This window comes from Cetorhinus maximus, chromosome 4 (assembly GCF_964194155.1).
Source record: "Cetorhinus maximus chromosome 4, sCetMax3.hap1.1, whole genome shotgun sequence".
NCBI classification, from domain to species: Eukaryota; Metazoa; Chordata; class Chondrichthyes; order Lamniformes; family Cetorhinidae; genus Cetorhinus; species Cetorhinus maximus.
This window is the reverse complement of record NC_135882.1, coordinates 7477176-7499921: the sequence shown is the minus strand read 5'-3', so window position 1 is coordinate 7499921 and position 22746 is coordinate 7477176. Positions and strand designations below refer to the sequence as shown.

Genomic DNA, 22746 nt, shown 5'->3' with positions numbered 1-22746 from the left:
TGAAGTACAGTCACAGTTGAAATTTAGGAAATGCAGTAGCCAGGTAATCTGCTTGTAGTAATGTTGATTGATCTATAAGTATTGGCCAGGACACTGGGGAGAACTCCCCTGGTGTTCTTCAAAATAGCGCTATGGGATCTTTTGTGTCCAACTGAGAGGGGAGACAGGGCCTCAGTGTAACGCCACATCCAAAAGGCTACTGACAGCGCAGCATTCCCTCAGTACCGCACTGGAATGTAAATCTACATGTTGTGGTCAAATCTTTTGTGTGGGATATGAACCTGCAATCCTCCGAGTCACTGAACCATTTAGCGTGAGGAGCTCAGAGACAAAATATTTAATAAAACATTTCAGAATGTGACTCCTTTCAATATGTAGCCTCAACAACAATTTCTAATTATTTTACAGACCCGTTGTGGTGCAGAATTAAACTTCAATGCTTAAACCTGTGTTTATTTTCAGTGAATGGCTTGTTACATCCTTTAGGAAGTTATTTACGAATGATTTTAAGGTCAAGGGTGTAGGAAAAGCCTCCTTTGTTTATCACGCATCTTGATTGTCGTTGACCAGGAAATAGACGATTGAGACACTTAAGGCATGAGAAAAGATATGGTTTTCTGGACACAAGAAAGCACTTCATTTCAATTAGCTTTTAGCCGAAAGGCTTTAGTTTACCTGCAGGAGTTTGAGAACATAATCGAATAGGAGTAAACTGGTGTTTCTGGAAGCAAAGCCAATTCAGTCGAAGAAGCCAGTTTGAGTTATACTGGCCCATTGTTTTAGAGAACTGAAACTATAATTCTCCTGCCAGCCAACTCGATGTTAGTGTCTTGTGAAATAGTTTCAGTGTCTCTTGCAGTTAGCTGTTTTTGTGAGGTGGGAGGAGGAAGGGAAATCGAAAGGGGACGCTATAAAGTACGTATTGAACAATTTCAAGCCATGATGAGAAAAGGGCTTGACATATATTTTCTTAGATGCCATTTCTTTTCCATGTGTATGGTATTAAGTTGAATGCCAGACCGTACATGAGAACGGGTTATGTAAACAGTACTAACGCTGCCAGCTTTGTTTTATGCTTTTTTGTACATCTGAACTCATAATGATCATGTTGCATATTTCAGCACCATAAATAAAAGGACTACATTTCCATGTGGGATCAATCAGCTACAGGATTGGCTTCTTTTTTGCTCTGGAAGGTCTCCAGATTGGTTATTTATGTTGTAATCTTGTGATCATGTAACTTTCACTTATCATGCAGGACAGTCTTCCAGTGGTATTTTAGGTAATGTGACCTCTACAGATGATGAAATTCATTTTTTTATTTGTTCATGGGGTGTGGGCTAGCATTTATTGTCCAACCCTAATTGCCCTTGTTCAGAGGGCATTTGAGAGTCAACCACATTGCTGTGGGTCTGGAGTCACATGTAGGCCAGACCAGGTAAGGACAGCAGATTTCCTTCCCTAAAGGACATTAGTGAACCAGATGGGTTTTTACGACAATCGGTAATGGTTTCATGGTCACCATTAGACTTTTAATTCCAGATTTTTATTGAATTCAAATTCCACCATCTACCATAGTGGGATTCACAGCAGGTTTGAATCAGGTCCCCAGAGCATTACCCTGGGTCCCTGGATTACTAGCCCAGTGACAATACCGCTATGCCACCACCTCCCCTATTGTATCCCAGTGTTCCTTCTAGGAATTAGTATTTTTTTTTAAAAAGAAATTAACATGATCTGTTTTTAAGGGAAAATAATTGCCTGATACTAAGCCTTTCGCTATATTCTGCTCTTGACCTGTATCATGGTAAGAGTTTTATTTTTAAGTTACTATTGATCACAAGAAAGAAAGCAAGATTTGCACTTGTAACCTACTTCCTGAAGCAGCACTTCCATGCGTACCGTAGCTGCTGTGAGGGGTTAGGTGTCTGGGCCCATTACTGTGCCTCCCCCCACAGACATATGAGCCAAGAGCCTAACACTTCTGGCACGGGAGTAAAATTGGATGGGCTGTTAAATGGACATCTGACCCAAACCCAGCAGGCCAGGTTAAAAGAAATCTCAGACTTACCCAAGCAACCATCCATGGCCCCAAAACTTCTCAGCCCACGTTGTAACCAATGAAGTACTTTTTGAAGTGTAGTCCCTGTCATAATGTGGCAGCTAATTTATGTTCAGCAAAATCCCACAAGCAGCAATGTGATAATGACCAGATAATCTGTTTTTAATGATTGGTTGAGGTATAAATATTGGGTGAATGCATAACCACGGAACTAAAATATGTTAGACTAAGTAAGGGGCAAGAATTACCCTGGTCATTATGTATCGTTCATTTGTTGTCAACATAGCCTTAGTGGGGCCATTGGCATCGTCATGTTTCTTCTCTGGCTTTCTTCAAATCTCCCTCAGTGCACATCTCAATGTCATCCACCCATCCAATTTTTCTTCTTCCTCTCTGTTTTTACCCTCAATTTCTCCTTCAAGTGTTGCCAGGATAAGGCTGTCGGGTCTTTGTTTCCAATGTCTGTACTTGACTATCTTTTTCTCTCTAACTGTATTAGCAACCCTTTGAATTCCTGAACTTCTCGTTTTGATCCAACCCACTCGTTTGTCTTTCTGTCCGTCCATCTGATTCATTATGTATAGCAGTGGATGAATATGTTTAAAAAGAGTAGTGCCACCAAATAGGGCTCCCCTGGATGGTCAGGGATTGAACACTATTGCTCATGTACTTCTGTGACTATAGAACCACCATCTAGGGATTGTAACTAGACTTGAATAATGTAGGAGGTGGCCTTGGATAGTCTTTGTCAAACGTTGCTGGGATAGCTTTGCAGCTCAAAGAGATTTCAGTAAACTTTATCTTCTTGACTTTTTACCTATTGCTATCTCTCAGAGACCATGCAGTAAATTGGAGAGAATCCATGACAATGCAAGTTATGTTGAGTTGCTGAATAGGATTGCCAGCTGTGCTCAGCCATTTCCTGGAGGCGTCACTAAGTAACTCTTACCTCTGATTAGCCAACCCCTGTAGTTCTGCCATTGGCTGCCTGCCACGCACATCCTTATGACACCAGTAGGAAGTTGAACAGGCTCTTCATTACCTGATTGGATGATCCTTGACTATCGATCATATGGCCCTTTTTCCCCTCACATGTCCCACATTTTTTTCAGCTTTATAAACGAATGTCTTGATAGCTACTTAAAAGAAAAACACAGTTTTGTTTAATGTCCCTATGCTTTTACTCCTGGGTTTTGCTTGCTTAATTCCTGGAGTAGGAGACTCCAAGACAAAAACAAAAAACTACTGCGGATGTTGGAAATCCAAAACAAAAATAGAATTACCTGGAAAAACTCAGCAGGTCTGGCAGCATTGGCGGAGAAGAAAAGAATTGACGTTTCGAGTCCTCATGACCCTTCCGCAGAACAAGACAATGCTGGCAAACTTACTGCTGACCTTTAGGTTGAGCCTTAGGCCTTGAGGGGCAGAATATGCGATCTGCCAACTTTACACCTATTTTCAACCCTGTGTTGAATTTCTCGATGCACAATTGAGGTTTTCAATCAGTGTAGCTGAAACATGATGCTATTTCCTCACAAAAACACACACACACACACACACACACACACAGTACAATTTTTAAAATTCTTTTGAGTGGCTGTATCAGGTGTGGTAGTGTCGTGGGGATGTACTGGTAATTTAGAGGCCTAGGGTAATGATCTAGATAAAAGATCAGATCGTACATTGGGCTGCTGTGAAGTTCACATCTGTCTTTAGAAAGGATTCGCTGACAGGGTGAGATGAAGGAAGGGGAGGGGAGGAGGCTTGTGTGGAACATAAATACTGACACGGAGCAGTTGGGCCAAATGGCCTGTCTCTGCGCTGTAAACACCTTCTAATGTGACCAGTTTACACACTTGTGAATGTACTGATCGCACGTCATGATGTCTTTGTTGTATCCAGGGGACGTTCTGTATATTTTCTGTTTTGCTTTTCGCAAACAAGGGGAATCTATTTCTATTTAAGCAAGAAGGAATAATTACAGAGTTATTGTAAGGACGATATTTTCTCATAAGTGACGGTGTGATAGTTCAACTGCTCGAATTAGCAGTTCAGATAAATGTCTGGTCTCTCATTCATTTTACTTTTCAAATTGTATTACAGTACTCACGTTGTGTCACTAGCCACTCTTCCCTCCCCATCCAATGGTATTGATTGCTTAAAACAACTTAAGAAAAAGGAGCTGGAGTAGGCCATTTGGCCTTTCAAGCCCACTCCGCCATTCAACATCTTCTACCTCAACTCCACCTTCCTGCACTAGCTCCATATTCTTTAATTTCCTTGGTACCCAAAAATCTACCAATCTCTTGCTGGAATATACTCAATAACTGAGCATCCAAAGCTCTCTGGGGTAGAGAATTTCAAGGATTTGCAACTCTTGAGTGAAGACATTTCGCATCTCAGTTCTGAATGGCTGATCCCTTATTCTGAGACCACGACCCCAGCCAGGAAAACATTTTCGCGGTGTTTATCCTGTCAAGACTCTTAAAAATGTTATATGTTTCAATTAGATCACCTCTCATTTTTCTAACCCAGAAGGGAAAAACAGTAAAAACTGGGAAATAAGAACACTGGTCTGAACTGGTCTTGTATATCTTAAAATGGAACACCAGTAAAAACTGGGAAATAAGAGTACTGGTGCGAACTGTTTTTTTCCTTCTGGGCAACTCCAGGGAATATAGGCCTAATCTACTCAATCCCTTTTCACAGGACAAGCCCCTCATCCCAGGAATCAGTCTAGTGAACCTTCATTATAGTTTCTCTAAGGCAGGTTTATCCTTCCTTAGGTAAGGGGATCAAAACTGCACACGCTACTCCAGGTGCAGCCTCAGCAATGCCTTATATAATTGTGGTAAGACTTCCTTACTCCTATACTCCAATCTTTTTGTGATAAAAGAGAGCATACCATTTTCCTACCTAATTACTTGCTGTACCTACATCATAACTTCCGGTCATTGCTGGGTATTGTGCTGCAGGCTCTGGTACATCATCCAAGTAGGAACAGCGAGTATTGATAGGTTCCCTTGCTTTACTGATGGTGCCAAAACTATCCAAGGGGGATCCTGGCCTTATTGCTGTCCACACACAGGCTCTTCCGATAAGGAACACTTGATAGCCATCAACAGGAACCCTGGCCCAAATTTCCCCTCCGCTAACCATTCCTTGTTTGTGATGAATATCCGATTCATATTTCATGTTAATATTTCAGAGGTAATGTTTAGTTCTGGGAAGATTGTTGGTGTGAAGGTAAGGTAATTAAAATGCTGGGCTTTAGAGATTGCCAGAACACCAGAAGAAAATGGCTGTTCAGAAGGTTACCCAGGTTTATTTAATAGGGACAGAGCAGAAGAGATGGAGCCACAGAACAGCAGGTGGGCTTACTTAGCTTGAGAACAGGAGATGTGATATCTACACTGCTCGCAAAGAAGTGCAGTCCAGAGAGATGTTTTGTGTTGGGAGTTGGGGCTAAATCAGTTCAAAAGCATTCAATGAACCCTGAAATGCTGCATCATCATGGCAGTGGGTCGGGCTCTGGTTCAGCCTTTCTGTGTTCTCCTCAGGGAAAGAGGCTAGATATTGAAAAGGTGCTGCTGTTGGCTGGCTCTAGGCAGTTAGGGCTCAGAAAAACCCTAGGAACTGTTCGATGCAGCTGAGGGTTGCAGTTTGGACCTCAGGCGGTTTGCAACTCACAGAGAAGCCGTGGGAGCCATTCAGTGCTGGGTAAGGCTCAGGAGAACTCCTGGGGAGCTGGGTAGGTGGCAGAAGGTCACTGGTTCCATGCTGGGGACAGCTAGGGCTCAGCAGGAGCTCTAGGAGTCATTTATAGCTCGGTGAAGCCGGGTGACTGGAACTTAAAGAAATCCAGGAGTAGTGCCAGCTTAGTGAAGCTAGCAGTCTACGGAAGTGTGTGCCGGTAATTAGAAGTGGGAGTGCAACTTTCTGAATCCTCTGGAACGCCTCAGGAGGAGTCTCAGGAGGAGAGATTGAACCATTGGGAGGTGTGCAGTCATTGAGGCAGTCCAATTCAGAGCGGCTTTTGAGGGAATTCAGAGGCTAGATCTTCAAAAGTGAAGAGTTGAAATCCCTTGTGAGGGAGACAGAATTTGAACAAGATTGTGTGACTCACAGTGGTCAGTGACATCTGGGTGGGTTGCTCAGAAATTGTGGGGATCTGTCTTGGTCATATCTGCCCTTTAATGTGCAGTTTAATGTGTTAGACCATAGTTTGCCTGTTCATTTACACTTACCTCATGTTATTTCTGAATGTTAGAGTCTAAGATAGATATTGTAGATCATTTTAACTTTCTGACTTTATTTATTAAAGGTTATTTTGTTTGTTTAAAACTGTGGAATCTTGTGACTTTATTCTCTTAGTATGTATCTGGGGTTTCAAACTTCGCCTACTCAACAGTTACTGGTCCCTAACTGGATTGTAACAACTCGTAACATTATGTTGAGGTCTATGTATTTTTCAAGTAATTCATTATGTGTACAGAACTCTGGTAAGAATTTGGGGAAATAGTACTGGTTCGCATCTAGTGAAGATGACTTAAATTTGTTTGTTTTGTTCTCTTTGATTATAGGCTTTGGCCCGCTCCTTTGAACGATAGGTTCAACTAATGAGTCCAACCACCGAAAATCAGAACTCTTTGACCAAGTTTGACAGCTGAACACCTCTATAATGATGGCGTTTAAAGGGGTGAAACAGTGATAGGTTCCCAGCAGCAAACAGTAGAGAAGGAGCCTTGCAGAGTGGCTATAATGGTGCTGCCAAGCAAGCGTTTGAGGAACAAGCTGGTTGTGAAGGATCAAAAAGACATGGAGTTGCAGGAAGACAAAGCGACAGAAAACCTGAGCACACTACACCCTGCCCAATGCGACGAAGACGATGGAGACGAGAGGAAGGCTGAAAAATTTACTTGCCGCATTTGTGAAAAGAGCTTCACCTTCCTCAGTGTGCTGTCGGTCCACATGCGGACCCATACCGGCGAGAAACCCTATAAATGTCCGTATTGCGACCACAGAGCTTCTCAGAAAGGGAACCTTAAAATACACATCCGGACCCACAAAATGGGAGACCTGAGCGAGGGGCACGAAATGAATTCGGGAGAGCAACAACTCAAAGAGCTGAGTGCTTCGGAGGGCTTGGAGGCGTCCGCCGGCTCTGCTCAGAGTATCTCATCCTGCGGTAAGACACAGGTGGAGAATGGGAAGATTGTTCTAAGGAGGCTGAAGAAAGAGAAGGAGGTTCTGCTGAACGCCAGTGATAGTGCCTTCACATTCCAATGTTCGTGTTGTAAAGGAAGGTTTGAGAAGCAGGACCAATTGGATCAGCACGTGCAACTACTGCACAAGTCATATAAGTGCAGACTCTGCGAGTATGTCACGCTAAGGGACGACGAATTGCTGAGCCATATAGAAAAAATCCACATCACAGTGGAAATGCCAAAAAGCGAAGGGGAGAGTGAGAAGGTTGAACACCCTGCCAGTGAGTTCACGTGTGAAACGTGCCATCAGAGCTTCAACCAGTCTTGGTTTTTGAAAGCTCACATGAAGAAACACAACAGCTCCTTCGAGTACGGCTGCCATGTCTGCGGGCGCAGGTTCAAGGAACGTTGGTTCCTCAAGAACCACATGAAGGTGCACAGCGCGAGGAACAGAAACAGAAACAAAGTCAGTAAAGCTGACTCTGAGAGCTTACCCACCATTAACGACGTGGTACAGGAGGACAGAATGAGCATTGCGTTTTCGCAGTACAAGATCTGCATGAAATGTGGCTACGTGTTCCCGAGCGGGGAAAGCTTAAAGGAGCACGAGAAACTACACTTTCGAACATCTGAAGAGCTCTCTGAAGAACAGGCAAAGGCTGTAAGGAAGGCAGTGGTTAGTGACACCACTGAAAACTCCACAAAGGACAGTTTCCTCAGGTCTCTGAACTTGAGGCCATCCGTGACACTAGACACTTCGAAAAGTCGCTTGTTTGCAAAGGGCATTGCTGAACTGGACCCTGTGAGTAGCTATCAAGCTTGGCATTTGGCCACCAAGGGAAAAGTGGCAGAACTCACTGAGTACGCAAGGCACGGTGGGTTAGACATGAATCTTCCCAACACTGATATCACGTATGATAAGCATAAAGGAGAGTACATCCTCATTGACGCTGAGAAGCGCAAACGAGAACAAGACACTTACAACAGCAGTTTTCCAAAGAGACGTAATAGGACAAGTAGTGCGCCGGAGAGAGATAGCCAGCTGACCGACTCTGGGGAGGGCAACAGTGGCACCGATTTCAGATCTGCGTCTCATCACAGCAGGAGGTCATCGCAGACTAAAAGTACGGAGTGTTTGGAATGCGGGAAGGCATTCCGGACCTACCATCAGGTGGTGCTGCATTCGAGAGTTCACAGAAAGAACCGAGGGAGTGAACGTGAAGGTGCACGGGCATGTCAGGAGCTTAGGCGTGGTTCCACAAGTGAAGCGGACTCCACTTCAACCAGTAGGCCCAGCACTCCGAGCTCAGCTTCAGCCCCAGAAGATACGCTGGCACCAGGGCTGGGGGAAGAAGATACCAACAGCTCCGAAGAGGGAATGGAGGTGCAGTTGGTTAATGAAGCACAGACAGAGTCAGAAAAAGGTAAGCAGGCACCATTGGAAAAGTATATACAGATGCCAATGAAGGGCAGATATAGTTGCCATTGGAAGGGTATGTACAGGTGCCATTGGGAAAAAGCACACCGACACTACAGCCATGTTCTGGTAGGACTTCTTGTCTAATCGGTTGCAGTACATTTCACTTCTCTCCTGTCTGGCCTCCCAACTTGCACCCTCTGTAAACTTGAGCTCATCCAAAACTCTGCTACCCATATCTTAACTCACACCAAGGCCTGCTCACCTTTCACCCCTGTGCTCACTGACCTACATTGACTCCCAGTCCAACAACACCTCGATTTTAAAAATCCCATCTTCTTTTCAAATCCTTCCATGGCCCTTCCCCTCCCTATCTCTATAAACTCATGCGCCCTACAACCCTCTGAGATCTCTACGCTTCTCCACATCTGACCTTTTGAGAAGCCTGATTTCCTTTCTCTGACCATTGGCGGCCTTCAGCTGCTTGGGGCCCTTGGTCCTGGAATTACCTCTCTGCCTCTCTACCTGTCTCTCTTCCTTTAAGATGATCCTTGAAATCTCCCTCTGTGACCATCTGCTGTAATATCCCCTAGATGTCTTGGTAGGAAGAGAAAGAGATGGAAGGGGCAGAGTTTCAGTCCTGGTGGCAAAGAAACTCTTGAGCTCCTGCGCTTACTGCTGCAGGTTAAGGTAGAGCAGGTCAAGGAGTATGGGTTAAGAAGGTGGTTTGCAGTGGAGAAGAGAAGCCGGGGGCCTGTTTTTGCATTCCGATATGATCGTAGAATATAGCTTTTCTGAATTTCTAAGTTTGCAGACGACAAAAATTTTTTGAGAGTAGTCAATAATAAAGAATGGTAACAAATTACAAGAAGACACTAATAAATTTGCAGGAGGTAACAATACAGTTGACAAATGAATTTCAACATAGCTAAGCGTGAGGTATGATATTTTGGTAAGAAAAACTAAGGAGGTCACATGACAATATTTGGAAAATAGCAATCTAAAGAGGGTATTGGAGCAAAGGAAACTGGGAGCACACATAACAAATCACTAAAAATAGCAACACAGGGTAACAAGGCTATATGTGAAAAACAAGCACTGTGGTTTATTTCTAGAAGAATAGAACTAAGAAGTAGAGAAGTCATGCTAAAATTGTATAGATCCTTGGTTCAACCACACTTGGAGTACTGTGTGAAGTTCTGGTCGCCGTATTATAAAAATGGATATAGCAGTACAGCAGAGGGGACAAAAAAGATTTACAAGGATTATACCAGAATTGCGAGGTTAGACCTATTTCGAAAAGATGAACAGGCTGGGTCTCTTGTCTCTTGAAATATGAAGGATGAGGGGTGATCTAATACAGGTCTTTAAAATGATGAAAGGTTCAGATAGAGTAGCCACAGAGAGAGGAATGTTTCTAGTTGTGGGGAAGAGCACAACTATAGGCTATCAATATATGATAGGCAACAAGAATTTCAATAGGGGATCTGGAAAAAAATCTTCTTTACCCAGAGAGTGGTGAGAATTTGGAACTCGCTACCACAGGGAGTGGTTGAAGTGAATAGCGTAGATACATTTAGGGGGAAGCTACAGAAACACATGAGGGAGGAGGGAATAGAGGGATACGCTGATAGAGTTGGACAAGAATGAAAGGAGGCTTGAGTGGAACATTAACCATTACTTGGGCTGCATGGCCTGTTTCTATTCTGCACATTTTGTGCAATTCGACATAATTGCATCTATGACGTGCCTCAGGACATTGAACCATCTTAAAGGTGCAAAATTAAGGCACTCAGTTATTCTCGGAAGAAATTTTATGGAAGAACATGAAGTCAGGCCTAACATTCCACATTTTAACTTGGGATGGGTTTGGAGGGTGAGATGTACAGCAGGCCCTCTGCACCTATACCAACTGAGGCTAGGGAGAACACTTCATCTCCCCAGGAGTGTATGGGCTCTGCCAGTCTCCCTCCCTAGCTCAGCTGGCAGGCAGGTGGGAACCAGTCGCCATGGGCAACCCAAAGGAGAGGACCCCGGTAACTGAGCTAAGTGGTGGCGGGTGTTTGGGTGGGGGGAAGAGCTAAAATCTTTAAATTCCATCTCCTCGGACAGTGCAAATAAATATAATATTTAACACTTTTCAGAGCAGAGTAGGGAAAAACTAATAAACACCTAAATCATAAAACACAAAGGAAACTAAGCAAATTGAAGAAGAACATTCACCAGTTGAGGAACACAGGAGGAGGCCTAGGGTTTACTCATGGGTCCTAAAGGAGAACTCCCACTCTTCCTTGCCCCGCCAGAAAACAATATATTAAAAACATACTTTAATTCCTTATAGCTCATTTTGGCTTCTTCTGGCCCCAGCATCTCTCGCTACCAATCTGGTCCGGTGAAGGAAACTGTAGCAAATTTATGCCAGGGCTAGACATCACTATTCCAATGCACTCTTGGCTGGTCTGCCACATTCTACCTTCCGTAAACTTGAGGCCATCCAGAGCTGCCCATGTCCTAATGCACACCAAGTCCCTTTCACCTATCACCCCCTGTGCTCCCTGACCTACATTGACTCCTGGTCAAGCAAAGTCTTTATTTTAAAAGTCTCATCTTTGTTTTCAATCTCTCCATGGCCTCGTCCCTCCCTATCTCTGTAACCTCCTCTGGTCCCACAACCTTGCAAGATCTCTGCACTCATCTAATTCTGGCCTCTTGAGCATCCCCGATTTTAATTTCTCCACCATTGGTGACCGTACATTCAGCTGCCTGGGCCCCTCCTTACACCCCTCCACCTCACTTTGCTCCTTTCATAGCACTCCTTAAAACCTGCCTCTTTGGCTAAGCTTTTGGTCATTTGACCTAATATTGCCTTTTGTGGCTTGGTATCATAATTTGTTTTATAATGATCCCGTGAAGCAACTTGGGATGGTTTATTACGTTAAGGGTGCCATATAAACTTAAGTTGTTGTTGTTGGGGCAGGGCTGAGTGGTAAAGTGGCGACTGAACCCCAATTCCATTGTCAGAGTCCCATCAGCTTCATTTAAAAAAAGGAACACCACTTGCCTTCCCACGGGTGCCGCTCTCTCTCTCTTCCTCACGCCTGCAAAGAAAAGTTGGCTAAGATTCCAATCTGCGGGAAGGCAACTGGATCAGCGTCAGCCATTTTAGTTGTTTGCCCACCCTAAACCACCTGAACTAAATGGCGAGTTTCATACCCCACTCGATTTTACTCCACACTGACCTCTGTTGATTTGACCTCACATTAGCCCTGCAGATTTTTTTCTTTTCAATCGCGTATCCAATTCCTTTGTGAGGGTTGCTATCCGATCCACCATTCAGGCAGTGCGCTCTGTTATGACGTGGCAGATGATGTATGCCAGACGGATCCAATCCACCAGGGAAACTTGATCACACAGTCACAATGATTTTGCAATTTGTATTTCATTTCGAGATGCGTGCCTTGAATTCAGTAGTAATAAGTCCACCCAGACTCAAGAGTTTTTTTACAAAACTAAATTAAACATTCATTAATGAAAGAAAAGATTTCAGCACATACATAGGTCTACAAATTACTACTATAATAACTTCTAAAACCCCTAATTAATCTGGTTCCCGGTTGCACCTCCATTAAGGCAACAGTAAAAACAAATAGATTTAAACAGACCCAGGCAAAGCAAACACAATACCCTGTATAGTCACATTCAAAATGAGTTTTCTCAGCTTCAGTTCCTGTAGACAGCAACTTGATGCACAGAGGCTGGAGACTTTTCACACTTGTGTTGGATCTCAGAATGCCTCCCCTGACAACCTCATCTCCTTAATACATGTTTCTCCCTTTTAATGCAAATTCCATTATTCCCATATGTTTTTGCAACTTAACTTTTCTCATAATATAAATCTTTCATAGCACTAATTTTATCAGTAACCTTTGGAAAAAATAAACACACTGTTTGGCTTAGCTTCTTTTAGCTAGGTGTAACATCTTACCATCTCTTTAAAATTCAGACTAACCTAATTTATTTATGAATGTGAATTTTCCTCACATCTCACATTCTAAAACTTAAGCTATGTTTACATATTTAGCATTGCAAAGTTAGCTTCTTGTTTAATGACGCAAAAACCTCCAGACCAGCAGTCTCCAATCAATTAAGTCCCACACACACAGAAATGCACACAGAGAAACTAATCCAAATCCCATCATTAACCCATTTTTAAATAAATCACAATAATATTATGAAAACTATTATATTTTCATGACACGCCCACCCTTGCTTGAAAATGAACAGTCATAATTTAAAAAGACAGTTCATTTTCTTAACCCATCTTACATTACCTCCTGTACTTATCTAGACACTCACACTATGACATTACCAGATGCATGTATTAACACAACAATATATACAAATCCTTTGTATCAACGGAAATCGTTCCAGTCCGGTTTTTAAATGTCCAATTTTCCCTTTGAACTTCAAACTCTTTGACAATGCATCTGCAATTAGATTTTGTCATCCAGCCACATGTATAATCTGTAGTTTAAATGGTTGCAGTAATAAACTCCATCTGAATAGTCTCGCACTTTTCTCTTGAGATTTGTCCAGAAACTTTAAAGGACTGTGGTCTGTATAAACAATTGTTTCTGATGAATTGTTTGCAACGTAAATCTCAAAATGCTGCAATGCTAACAACAGACCCAGAGGCTCCTTTTCGATCGTAGAACATCTTCTCTGTTGTATATTCAACTTCCGTGAAAAATACCTTGTCGGTTTCTCAATTCCAGTTTCATCTTCATGTAACAGTACGGCCCAGATGCCTATATTGCTTGCACCAACAGCCAACTTAATTTGCTTGGCATAATTGAGTACTGCTAAAATTGGTGTTGTTGTCAATACAGTTTTCAAACTGTCAAATGCCTTCTGACCCTCCTGTGTCCATTGAAACGTCTTGTTTATTTTTAATAGTTCAACAACACTAAAATTTGGTACAAATTTCCTGTAAAACCCACTCATGCCCAGAAATCTCAAATCTTCTCGTTTTGATGTAGGCACAGGGGGATCCACGATAGCATTGACTTTCACATCTCTCAGAGCCACCTTACCATATCTAATGGCGTGGCCTAGATATGTAACTTGCCCTTTACAAAGTCACTTTTAGCCAGGTTCATCATCAAATTAGTTTCTTGTAGTCGATTAGATAATTCTTCCAGAGGTTGTAAATGCTCCTCCCACGTTTTACTGAAAACTATCAAGTCATCAATATAAACAGTACAATTGCTCACCCCTGCAATTACTTTATTTGTCAGTCTTTGATATGTTGCAGGTGCATTTTTCATGACAAACGGCATGACTTTAAACTGATATAGTCCCTCCTGTGTCACAAAAGATGATATCTCCTTCGTTTTCTCCGATAATGGTACTTGCCAATACCCCCTCAGCAAGTCAATCGTAGTGATGAACTTTGATTGTCCCACTTTCTCAATGCACTCTTCCAACTGTGGTATAGGATATGAACCTGCTTTTGTCAATGCATTCATCTTTCGATAGTGCACACAGTCTTTGCGTTCCATCCGGTTTCGGTGCCACCACAATAGGCGAACTCTGGTTACGGCATATGGACTCAATGATGGCAATTTGAAGCATGAATTCAATTCTTTGTACTTGTGATAACTTTGTTGGATTTAATCCATAAGGATGTTGCCTTATTGAAGATGAAACTTCTAGACACGTATCGTGGGCAGAATTTTGCCCTTGTCGGGGGCTTGGTGGGGGTGGGCGGGGGCGTTGGGAAGCTGACTGCCGCCCGCGATCAGGGCCGGACCGCGATTTCACACTGGTGGGCCAATGAAGGCCGGCACAGCATGAAACACGAGCAGCAGCTGCCTCAGGGAGAGGAAGGGATTTAAAAATTAGAAATAAATGTTTTTAAAATGTTATAAAACATGTCCCCTCATGTGACCCCCATCACGCGAGTAGGGACATGTTATAAGTGAAATTTTAAAAATTTTATTTTATTTTTATTTGATATTGGAAAACTCATCCCACTCGTGGAAAAGGTTTCCAAAAAAATGCAAAGGCCGCTTGGCATTTTCGCCTGCTGCCCGCCGACCGTAAGGTTGGATGGGCAGTGAAAAATTTAAGTTAATTAATACTTTAATGGCCTTAAATAATAGGCCATCTAATTGTTGGCGGGCGCTCTGCCGATTCCCACACGCGCCCACCGACCGAACTATCGCACGACTGCATGTTGACATTGGGACTCTCGCCCGACATCATCGCGTGTCATTTCATGCTCGAGCGGGTTGGACGCGCTCCGGCTCACCGAGGTGAAAATTCCGCCCCATGTATAGCTGAGTTTGTCCTCCCCAGCTTATTCCCACAGATAGTTTTGTAGTGACTGCAATAGCTTCTCCAAATCACTTTTGACACTTGTCTGGAAGATATTACATTTAAATTTTCAAGTACCCCCTCATTATCCAATTTGACTACAGGGAAATCAATTTCAGAGTCCTTCATTTCTACCTCTTTCTCTTTATCTGCTACCACTAATACCTTCTTTTGATCCTCTTCCCTGTCAAAGTACCTTTTAAGCATATTTACATGACACACCCTCTGCTTCTTTCTTCTACCTGGAGCATTTAAATAATTTACTTCACTCAATTTCTTTTCAACCCTGCAGGGCCCACTAAACCTTGCCTTTAACAAGTCACCCAGTACTGGTGACAGACCTAGCACTTTTTACCTCAGCAACAAAACTACGAGCGATAGCTTTCCTGCCTGGCTTCGCTTTCATCACTTCCTGTGATACCTTTAAATATTCCCTAGCTAACTCTCATGCTCGGTCCAATCTTTCTCTGAAGCTTGATACATAATCCAGGCGAGTAGTTTCTGAATTTTGACCCACCAATTTGTCATGAATGAATTTCAGTGGTCCCCTTAGTTCATGAGCATAGACTAGTTTAAAAGGACTTTAGGATGCATCAGGAGCATCCCTAATATCAAACAACAAGAATGGAATACTGCTATTCAAATCCTGTGGATAACCCTGATTATACACCCTCTTCATAGTGTTAAATTTTGATGCCTCTTTCCAAAGCTCCTTTTGACTCCGGATGGTAAGCTGTTGACTTAAACTGTTTTATCCCCAAACTGTTCATTACTTCCTTAAACAGCTGTGACATGAAATTTGAACCCTGATCTGACTGTATTTCTTTTGGTAAACCATACCTTGTAAAAACTTTAGTCAACTCTTCCACAATTCTCTTTGTTGTAATATTTCTTAAAGGCATCGCTTCAGGCAACCTTGTAGACACGTCCATTATTGTCAGCCAAGTACTGATTTCCACTTTTAGTCTTTGGGAGGAGTCCTACACAATCATTCATGACTCTAGTTAAAAGGTTCTTCAAATGCTGGAATTGGAATTAAAGGTGCCAGCTTAATCACTGCTTGTGGTTTCCCTATCACCTGACGTGTGACATATTGTACAGAATTTGACTATATCCCTATGCAATCCAGGCCTATAAAAATGTTTTCGTATTTTCACCCGTGTCTTTCTAATTCCTAAACGTCTCCCCATTGGAATTTCATGAGCTATTCTCAGGATCTCATTCCTATACCCAAATGGTATTACAAACTGATGTACTTCCCTCCAGCTTTCATTTGTTGAAACATGATACAGCTGCCACTTTCTCATTAAAACATTACCCTTAAGCTGGTCACATTCCGGAATACACCCTGCCTCTGTTTCTGAGTAAGCTCTTTGATATAACTGGTTTATTTGTGTATCCTTTTTCTGTAACTCTACCAGCTGCCTTGAGCTAAATACCTCAGCTGCATTATCCACTATACTTTTTTTCTTGAACACTCTTATCAAAAACAGTGTCAGCTAATTGGACATCCACACCTTCTCCCTGCTTTTTAACTTCCTGTTCTTCTTGTTTCAACCTGTGAGCCTGTTATCACACAATCCGGAAACAATCCAGGATGCTCTTTCTGCAACACTTCTGTTGAAAACACCTCTGTAGGCTGCTCAACTACAATAGGCATCACGCACATCTGTGTGTGACCCAGCTATATCATTACCTAAAATAAATCGAACCCCTGCAATGGGCAATGTTTCCACTACTCCAACAATCACCTCACCTGTTTCTCTTTAAATTTATCTTCCACAATGGAATAGGTTTAGCGTCTCCATGAACCCCACTTATTATCATCTGTTCCTGCCATACTCCCTCTGAACAACAAATATCACTATCCCACAACATTAAGGATTGACTAGCCCCTGTGTCTCTTAAAATTTAAATATCTTTACCTACTCCACCCTGTACACATGGAAAGACTCCCCCTTCACAAACAAAATCTTGAAACATTTCTGCAGCCTGCTCCTCAGAACTCCCTTGGGTAAATTGTGAACACATTCCCACTTCTTTACCTATCACTGATTCTTCCTGTTTTGCCTGTAGACAAACCATTGTTTTACCCTGTGCCTGAACTGCAGAACCCACTGTACTTTTACTTCCAGAACTTTTCTGCATCTCAATAATCCCGACAGATTTTCCCTGTAATTTCCAACAAACTGACTTCATGTGCCCAACTTTATTACAGTGAAAATGCCTCAATTTTTGAGTGTCATTTCTACCCTCCGCACCTTCCTTTTTAGTCTGGGAAAAAACTTGCTGGGAATTTCTACCTATTCCTCTTCCCTGACTACCCACCGTCCTTTCACCTTCCCACTTTCTATCCTTCTCAGATTTAAAAGGATAACAAGGAAAAGGTTTAGATCGATGAACTAACTCATAATCATCAGCTATCTCTGCTGCTTGTCTTACCATTTTAACCCTCTGTTCCTCCACATGAGTTCTCATTATTGAAAGAATTGAATCTTTAAATTCTTCCAAAATAATTACTTCTCTAAGAGCAGTGTATGTTGCCACTGTCTTTAATGCCCGTATCCACCGGTCAAAATTACTTTGTTTTACTCTCTCAAACTCAATAGAATTTTGCCCAGGCTGTTTTCTCATATTCCTGAATTTCTGCCTGTATGCCTCAGGAACAAACTCAAATGCACTCAAAATAGCCTTTTTTTAGACCCCATTGTAATCCACTGACACTTCTTCTGACATTGAAGCATAAACCTCATGTGCTGTACCCACCAACCTAGACTGTAACAACAATGTCCAGTTTTCCTGTGGCCATTTCATCTGTTTAGCTATCTTCTCGAATGAAATAAAGAATGCTTCAACATCTCTTTCTTCAAACTTTGGAAGAGCTGGTACAAATTTAAACATCTCCCCACTGGGCTCTTATCTAGAAATAAATCCTTTCTCACCTTCTGGCGTCTCTTCTTGAGCTGCCAACATTTTAAGCTGGAATTCTGTGTCTTTCTCTCTTTTTCTCTTTCCTCCTTTTCTAACCTCACCATTTCTAATTCCCTTTCCTGTTTTCTTTCTCCTGCCTTTGTTTTCCTATTCGTTTGCCTCCAATTCAAGTTTTCTCAATTCCTTTGCTTCTTCAAACTGAAGCCTCTTCATTTCTAACTGAGCTCTCACTACCTCCAGCTGTGAATCACAAGTGTCAGGTATCCCTTCCAACTTTAAATGCTGTGCTATCACTTCAACTATGTCTACCTTCTTTGCCGCTCAACTGCAACTTATCCACCAGCCCTGCTAACTTACCCTTAGATACATTTTGTAACCCAATCAGAGTTATATCTTCTACTTCCAAAAAAGTTTCAGCTATGGCGGCAGTCCCACCACTTTTTAAAAAAAAACCTCACACCAACACCTGAATTCAAAGTGCCTCTCGTGCTCGTAACCTTAAGATTCACCAATTCCAAACCAATCAAGGAATTTCAGACATATCCCGGATGAGCCCCCAATGTGTTATGACGTTGCAGGTGATGTGTGCCAGGTGGATAAAATCCATGTGGGAAACTTGACCACGCAGTCACAACGATTTTGCAATTTGTATTTCATTTCGAGATGCATGCCTTGAATTCAGCAGTAATAAGTCTAACCAGACTTAGAGATTTTTTACAAAACTAATTTAAACATTTATTAAGAAAAGAAGATTTCAGCACATACATAGGTCTACAAATTACTACAAAATAACTCCTAAAACCCCTAATTAATCTGGCTCCCGGTTACAACTCCATTAAGGCAACAGTAAAAACAAATAGATATAAACAGACCCAAGCAAAGCAACACATTACCCTTTATAGTCACATTCAAAATGAGTTTTCTCAGCTTCAGTTCCTGTAGACAGCAACTTGATGCACAGAGGCTGGAGACTTTTCACACTTGTGTTGGATCTCAGAATGCCTCCCCTGACATGTAACCTCACCTCCTTAATACATGTTTCTCCCTTTTAATGAAAATTCCATTGTTCCCATATGTTTTTGCAACTTAACTTTTGTCATAATATAAATCTTTCATAGCACTAATTTTATCAGTAACCTTTGGAAAAAATAAACACACTGTTTGGCTTAGCTTCTTTTAGCTAGGTGTAACATCTTACCATCTCTTTAAAATTCAGACCAACCTAATTTATCTATGAATGTAAATTTTCCTCACATCTCACATTCTAAAACTTCAGCTATGTTTACATATTTAGCATTGCAAACTTAGCTTCTTGTTTGATGACTCAAAAAGCTCCAGACCAGCTGTTTTCAATTCAATTAAATCCCACACACACACACATAAACACAGAGAAACTAATCCAAATCCCACCATTAACCCACTTTTACAATAAATCACAATAATGTTATGAAAATTATTGCATTTTCATGACAATTCCAGAATGCAAGAACTCGCTGTGTTAAAAAAAATTGCCTCATTTCCCCTCTAGTTCCTCTGTCAATCATCTTCAACCTGTGTCCACTGCTTACTGATCTTCTTGGCAGCGGAAACAGTTCCTCCTTATTTACTCTATCAAAACCATTCATTTTCAGACTAATTCATGTCCAGAGCAATTTAGAGAAGTCAAACCACGCAGCGAGTTCTTGTGTTCTGGAATTGTCATGAAAATATAATAATTTTCATAATATGATTGTGATTTATTGTAAAAGTGGGTTAATAGTGGGATTTGGATTTGTGTGTGTGTGTATGCGAGAGAGAGAGATTTAATTGCCTTAACGGAGGTGTAACACCATAGTGATTGCAGCATCATTTGGAAAATATCACTTTTCTCTCTAATTTTCATTATCGTACTAAGACACGTGGTGATAGATTCCAGTGTGAAGGTATATATAAGAAGTAAATGGACTGCACTTTGTTAATAAGTGTAATGGTGAAGCTTACAGGCACTGATGTGTGATTAACAATCCAAATGAGAAAAGGGTGTGTTAAAATCCAGCAGCCTTTTACACATCTTCCATCAGTTATCATTTGCTGTTAGTTAACTTTTGGGGCTTGGTCCATGTTTTCTGCAGCAAAGCGGTCAAACATTTGAATTGAAACCTGTTTTTAACAGAAATTATTACTTTAATTACATCCACTCACTGTAATAATGAACGTTGCAGCAGGCTTTAAGGTGCAATGAGGGTAAGGCATTCTGCAGAATGAGATGCAGTGTAATACTTCAGTCAGTTCTCTGTCCCCACTCACACCAGTGTAAAACATTGCAGGGTATCTATTAGCACCTTGCTGACTTCATTGCGAAACCTCAGTGTCAGCCTAATAAGATGTATTAATACAGCTTTGACATTAATTCTGTCTAGCTGAATATATAGAACACAGTGAGTGATTGAACTCTTAAAAAGGGAGGTTCCTGCTACAGTGATTGGAATAGAGCAGATTTTAGATAAGGCGTAAGCAAACTGTCTTGAGGGGTGCGGTGGGGAAAGAGACATTGTCAAACGGGACTGTAGATCAACTTGCAGCATATAAAGCATCTTCCACAACTTCAGCACATCCTAAACAATGAAGTACTTTTTGCGGTGTAGTCACTTGGAATGTAGGAAAACTGACAGCCAATTTGCACACAGCAAGCTCCCATTAAAAGCAATGTGATCATGACCTGATAATCCCTTTTTTTTGGGATGTTGGTTGAAGAATTAACATTCTCCCCAAGACACTGGGGAGAACTCTACAGCCTTTCCTCGAAATAGTTTTACGCATGTGCTGTGTGTGTGAGTTGACTACCACGTTTCCTAGAGTGATTTGCTTTAGAAGTACTTAATTAACTGTGAAGCACTTGGGAGGTCCTCAGGTTATGAAAAGTGCTATATAAATGCAAACTCTTTCTTCTTTCTTTCAAACAAGACCCTCATCATCCAAGACAATATTGTGGATAATTGCCTAGACACCCTGATTTTAACTGAAACTTGGCTCATGGATGGTGACATCTTGCCCCTTACCCATGCCTCCCCAACCATGGCAAAATTAAGTTTGTAGTAGGTTCCAGCATTTAATCTGTCACTTAGCTGGCATTGGCGTATACATTAACAGCCTATTCAGATAATAGGTTATTTTTGGTATGAAGCAGCTCCATTTCTCACTGTATTGCTCTGCTTTCACCTTTGTGGTACATCTGTGGTGAGTCATTATCAGTGGTCACCTTTCCCGGTCTGCCATTTCCGTTTCTAACTTTCTTTCTAACTATTTTGCACCATTTGGTTAGACGATACATTTTCCCTCACTTTATAAACATTCGCTGCTAAGTTAATTGGGTTTCTTTTAATTACAAAATACCGCAAACTACTTACAGCACAGTAGCTGGCCATTTGGTTCAACTGGTCCAAGCCACCTTTTGTACTCCATGAGTCTCCTCTCACCAGCTTTCATCTAACCCCGTCAACACATCCTTCTATTCCTCTATTCTTTGTGTTTATTGAGCTTCCCTTGAATGTACCTATGCTATTCACCTTAACGACTCCCCGTGGTAGCGAGTTCCACATTCTGACCACTCTCTGGGTGAAAACGTTTCTCCTGAATTTTCTATTGGATTTATTGGTGACCATTGTATATTTATAGCCCCTAGTTCTGGTCTCACCTGTTGAAACATCTCATGTACATCTACACCACCAAATAGCAAAGAGGGAGGCGGTGACGTAGTGGTATTGTGACTGGAATTGTACTCCAGATACCCAGGATAATTCTCTGGGGACCTGATTTCAAATCCCACCACGGCAGATTGTGAAATTTGAATTCGATGAAAAATCTGGAATTAAAAGCCTAATGATAACCATGAAACCATTGCCGATTGTCGGAGAAACCCATCTCATTCACTAATATCCTTTAGGGAAGGAAATCTGCTCTCCTTACCTGGTCTGGCCTACATGTGACTCTAGACCCACAGCAATGTGGTTGACTCTTAAATGCCTTCTGAAATGGCCTAGTAAGCCACTCAGTTCTCAAGGGCAATAAATGCTGGCCTAGCCAGTGACACCCACGTCCCATGAATGAATGAAAAATAAGAGCCCAGCCTATTCAAATGTTCCTGATAGGTAAAACCTTGTAGTTCATGTGTCATTTTCATAAACCCTTTTTGCAGCCTCTATGTCCTCTTCAGAACTGCTCATAGTAATTCAGGCAACATCTCAACAGAGAATCTGATCTTTTATACCAAACAGATCAATTAAGGAAGTAGAATTTGGCTAAGCAAACACATAGAAACATAGAAACTAGGAGCAGGAGTAGGCCATTCAGCCCTTCAAGCCTGCTCCGCCGTTCATTATGGCTGATCATCCAACTCAATAGCCTGCTCCCACTTTCTCCCCATACCATTTGATCCCTTTTGCCCCAAGAGCTATATCTAACTGCTTCTTGAAAACATACAATGTTTTGGTCTCGACTACTTTCTGTGGTAACAAATTTCACAGGCTCACCACTCTCTGGGTAAAGGAATTTCTCCTCATCTCAGTGCTAAATGGTCTACCCCATATCCTTAGACTGTGACCCCTGGTTCTGGACTCTCCCACCATCGGGAACATCCTTCCTGCATCTACCCTGTCTAGTCCTGTTAGAATTTTATAGGTTGCTATGAGATCCCCCCTCATTCTTCTGAACTCCAGCGAATATAACCCTAATCAACTCAATTTCTCACCATCCCAGGAATCAGTCGGGTAAAC

General features: G+C 41.9%; 1 protein-coding gene across 3 annotated transcripts in view; it reads left to right on the top strand.

Moving 5' to 3' along the window:
* Window positions 1–6659: 6659 nt before the first annotated feature.
* Window positions 6660–22746, top strand: part of znf516 (zinc finger protein 516) — a 77861-nt gene continuing 61774 nt past the window's right edge. For all 3 annotated transcript variants that reach the window (XM_078539895.1, XM_078539894.1, XM_078539896.1), the window contains exon 1: window positions 6660–8693. In XM_078539895.1, the coding sequence (XP_078396021.1) occupies window positions 6824–8693 (1870 nt within the window). In that variant the 5' untranslated portion in view covers window positions 6660–6823. The remainder of the gene's footprint in view (window positions 8694–22746) is intronic.